General features: G+C 37.7%; 1 protein-coding gene across 1 annotated transcript in view; it reads right to left on the reverse strand.

Moving 5' to 3' along the window:
* INTS2 (integrator complex subunit 2) overlaps nt 1-3550 on the reverse strand; it is a 59916-nt gene that overhangs the window by 6689 nt on the left and 49677 nt on the right. Inside the window, exon 18 of the mRNA XM_004707371.2 lies at nt 1974-2099. Within this exon, the coding sequence (XP_004707428.1) occupies nt 1974-2099 (126 nt within the window). The remainder of the gene's footprint in view (nt 1-1973; nt 2100-3550) is intronic.

A 3550-nucleotide genomic window follows, 5' to 3' on the forward strand; every position in this document is an offset into this window, starting at 1 on the left:
GACGACAAAAACAACTCCCCGTGATTAAATGCGCAGTATTGCTTTGTTGGGCTGCTAACTGCAAAGTCTGCAGTTCAAAACCGTCAGCTGTTCCAAGGGAGAAAGATGAGGTGTTCTGTACCTATAAAGACTTATCGCCTACGAAACCCAAACGGACAATTCTACTCTGTCTTTTACGGTTGCTTTGTTTAAGGAGCCTTGGTGGCACTGTAAGGTAAGCATTGAACCGATAACCACAAGTTTGGAGGTTTAAACCCACCAGTCACTCTGTGGGAGAAAGATGAGGCTATCCTGTTCCTGTCACCGTGGCTAGCCTAGGAAATACAATACAGGGTCCCTAAGAGTCAAAATCAACTCAATGCCAGTGGATTGGGGGGTTATAACTTTGTGTGTAAATGTGAAACACTCAAAACTACCAAAATGTCCACCAATATGTAAGTGCTTAAATAAATCATGGCAATGCTTCTCAAAATTGAAAATAATAATCACTCGCGGTATTGGCTGATTTATTTTTTAATCCCAAATTCCAACCCAAACATTGTAAATGAAAAGTTCATGATAATAGATCTGGTAATCTATATGAAGGGGCTTCAAAAAATTCATGGAAACATGGAATTTCCCCCCATGTATGTCGAAGACTATGTATTTAAGATGTATTCATTTAAGAAAAATTGAAGTAGAACTATGCACTAAAATGGATAATATGTTGAGAAGAGTAAGTTTTAAAAAGAATAATGCTTATGGTATACTGCTACTTATATTTTAAAAGTACCACCCTAAAAAACCCTAAATATTTCTAAGTTTATAAATACATTACAAAGTTAAACTTCATACATAGCATGGAGATAGCCAAACCTTCCTCAGGAGATGGAACTAGGATGGGTCCAAAGAGATCACAGAGGAGCTTTGTTTAGAATGGCAGAATAGGAGATATCAAAAAAGGCAGTCTTTTTTAAAGGCAACTTCTCATTGTACATCTTTTCTTGTTATATCATCTATGTTATGAAATGTTTACTTATTACAATATATTATGAAAAAGGGAATAGTTTATGTTTGTATAATAAGTCCCCAAACATCCATCACCCAGTGTGGGGAAACAGGTTCTGCAAGACAAAATATAGCTAAGCTCTTGACCGTTGCAAGCTCACTCCTGCTTATTAAAGAATGTGTATGTAACACTCGCTTGCAGTGGTCTTGGAGGTTCAAGGTCCTGGCACCGAGTCATTATTATTCACCAAAGTTATGAAAACCTCTGCCTCCTACTGGGGGGCAGAGACTTGAGTCTGTCCTGCAGCTGCTCAGAGCACGCCCTGTAAGTAATCTACCTCTAAATAATCCCTCCGTCACCATCCTAGAACTGGCAGCATCATTCTTCAATCTCTCGGCCCCCTTTCTCTTTGGAGCCCATAGAGGTGCTGGTCCATGCCCACACACTCAACTTCAACAGTATCTAGACACAACCAGACTTATTTCATATATTCTCCCCTACTACCATAAGCCAATTCCGACTCAGGCAGCCCTGTATAGCGTTTCTGAGGCTTTAGATATTGAGAGGAGCAGAGAGCTTTATCTTTCTCCCGCAAAATAGCTAATGGGTTTGAATTACTGGCCTTGCAATCAGCAGTCCAACGCTTACCCAACAGTACCACAGGGCTTGTTGCACAAGTACCGCTACCACTCATTCTCCTATAGCCACCACTGGGTTTGTTCACAGCAAATTGTGAGCATCGTATGATCTTGTATGTTCGTATCTTTTCATTTCAAATATTGATTATTTCCCCCTAAGACTAGATTTTCTTAATCAAATATCAAATAACAAGCTGAATACAAACCTCAAAACAAACCAACAAAAAAACCCACAGGCCACACTTCCAGTTGAACACTCAGATAAAAGTTTAAACAGAATCTCTCCAATTTCTTTGGATTCTCCAAAGCACAGCTCTATAATAAAATGAAACTTGAAAGGTACATACCTGTGAACCCTCTGATCACACCTTAGGACAATGAGAGGATCTATCATCAAGTCATTTTGAGTATATTTTTGTTGTCGCACGAACTTTATTGAAGGTTGCAGTGCATTGACTGTCATTACCCACAGCCTGATGAGAAAACCACCACATGTTCAAGAAGAGGTGTATTATAATTGAAACAAATGTTCAATAGTCATCTAGTCCTTTCGATCTTAGAAAAAGATGTATTCATGATAAAAAATAGAAAAAGAACTCGAATCTTTTTAAATTATAGAAATCTAACTTATTATAATGTCTATAAACAGTAAACACAAAAGTCTGAAAATTTTCACAATTATAGTGGAATAATCATAGCTTATAAAAATTTGAATTAAAACCTCATTTATACCATACTTGCTGTAAAACTGAGTCACTGGGGCCCTTGGAGCAGATCATGTCCAAAATTGAAAGGCCAGGAGAGAGAGGACAAGCATACAGAGATGGAAGGAGGTGCATGAAAGCCACAATGGAAAGGTCAGAGTTGAAAATAGTGTTCTCAGGGAACCTAGAGTCTAAATTGGGAACAGAGACTGGGTATACTATCTAGCTTCTTAAATTATGTGCATTTACTACTTTGGAATACATTTACCAGCTAAGTAAATCAAATTGTAAAATAAATTCTAATAAACCCCAAACCAAACCCATCACTATCAAGTAGATGCCAACTCAAACGCTATAACGCAGAGAAGAGCCCAACAGTGTCTCTAAGACTGAAACTCTTTACAGAAGCAGACTGCCACACCTTTCTCCCATCAAACAATGGGCAAACCTTTCCATTAGTAGGGAAGTGCCTTAACCACGGCACCACCGTGGCACATGAAATTCTAATACTAAGTAAAAATTAAACTCAAAAAGTATAAGTCTTATCATACGTACTGAATCAAAATCTCCACTAGTCAGACCTGGTTTGTACTGTTTTTAGGGCTGGTCAGGTGACTCTGATGCAATCTATGGGTCAACAAAGACTCACTTGATTAAAGACAAAATGTTTCCCAAATTTTTATGCAGATTGGAATCACCTGAGGAATCTTGAAAACATAAAGACAATCACCTTATCCCCATACTCATGGACATACTGATTTAATTGACATGAGGTATAACATGGACATTAGAAGTTCTTTTCTTTCTTTTAATAATTGCCCGTCCCCTTTTCCTCCTAGCCCCCGATAACCATAAATTTACTTTCTTCTCAATGCATTTGCCTATTCTAGATATTTCATATAAAGGGGATCATGCAATAAAGGTACTTCTGTGTCTTGATTTATTTCACTTAGCCTAATGTTAAGGTTTATCCATGTTGCAGCATATACAAAAACGTTGTTTCTATGGTTAAATAACATTAAATATATATACCACATTTTGTTTATCCATTCATCAGCTGATGGGCACTGGGTTGCTTTCACTTGGACATCAGGTTTTTAAAAGCTCAGGTGATTTTCATGTGCAGCCAAGTTTTAGAATTGCTGCAATGATGCAAGACATATTAGTGATCTATATCACATGTAGTCACAAGCAACTCTTAAGGAAAGCCCACTTTTAAA

Source organism: Echinops telfairi, unplaced genomic scaffold (genome assembly GCF_000313985.2).
Source record: "Echinops telfairi isolate 266 unplaced genomic scaffold, ASM31398v2 ScPeMD7_7458;HRSCAF=8496, whole genome shotgun sequence".
In the NCBI taxonomy this organism is placed as follows: domain Eukaryota; kingdom Metazoa; phylum Chordata; class Mammalia; order Afrosoricida; family Tenrecidae; genus Echinops; species Echinops telfairi.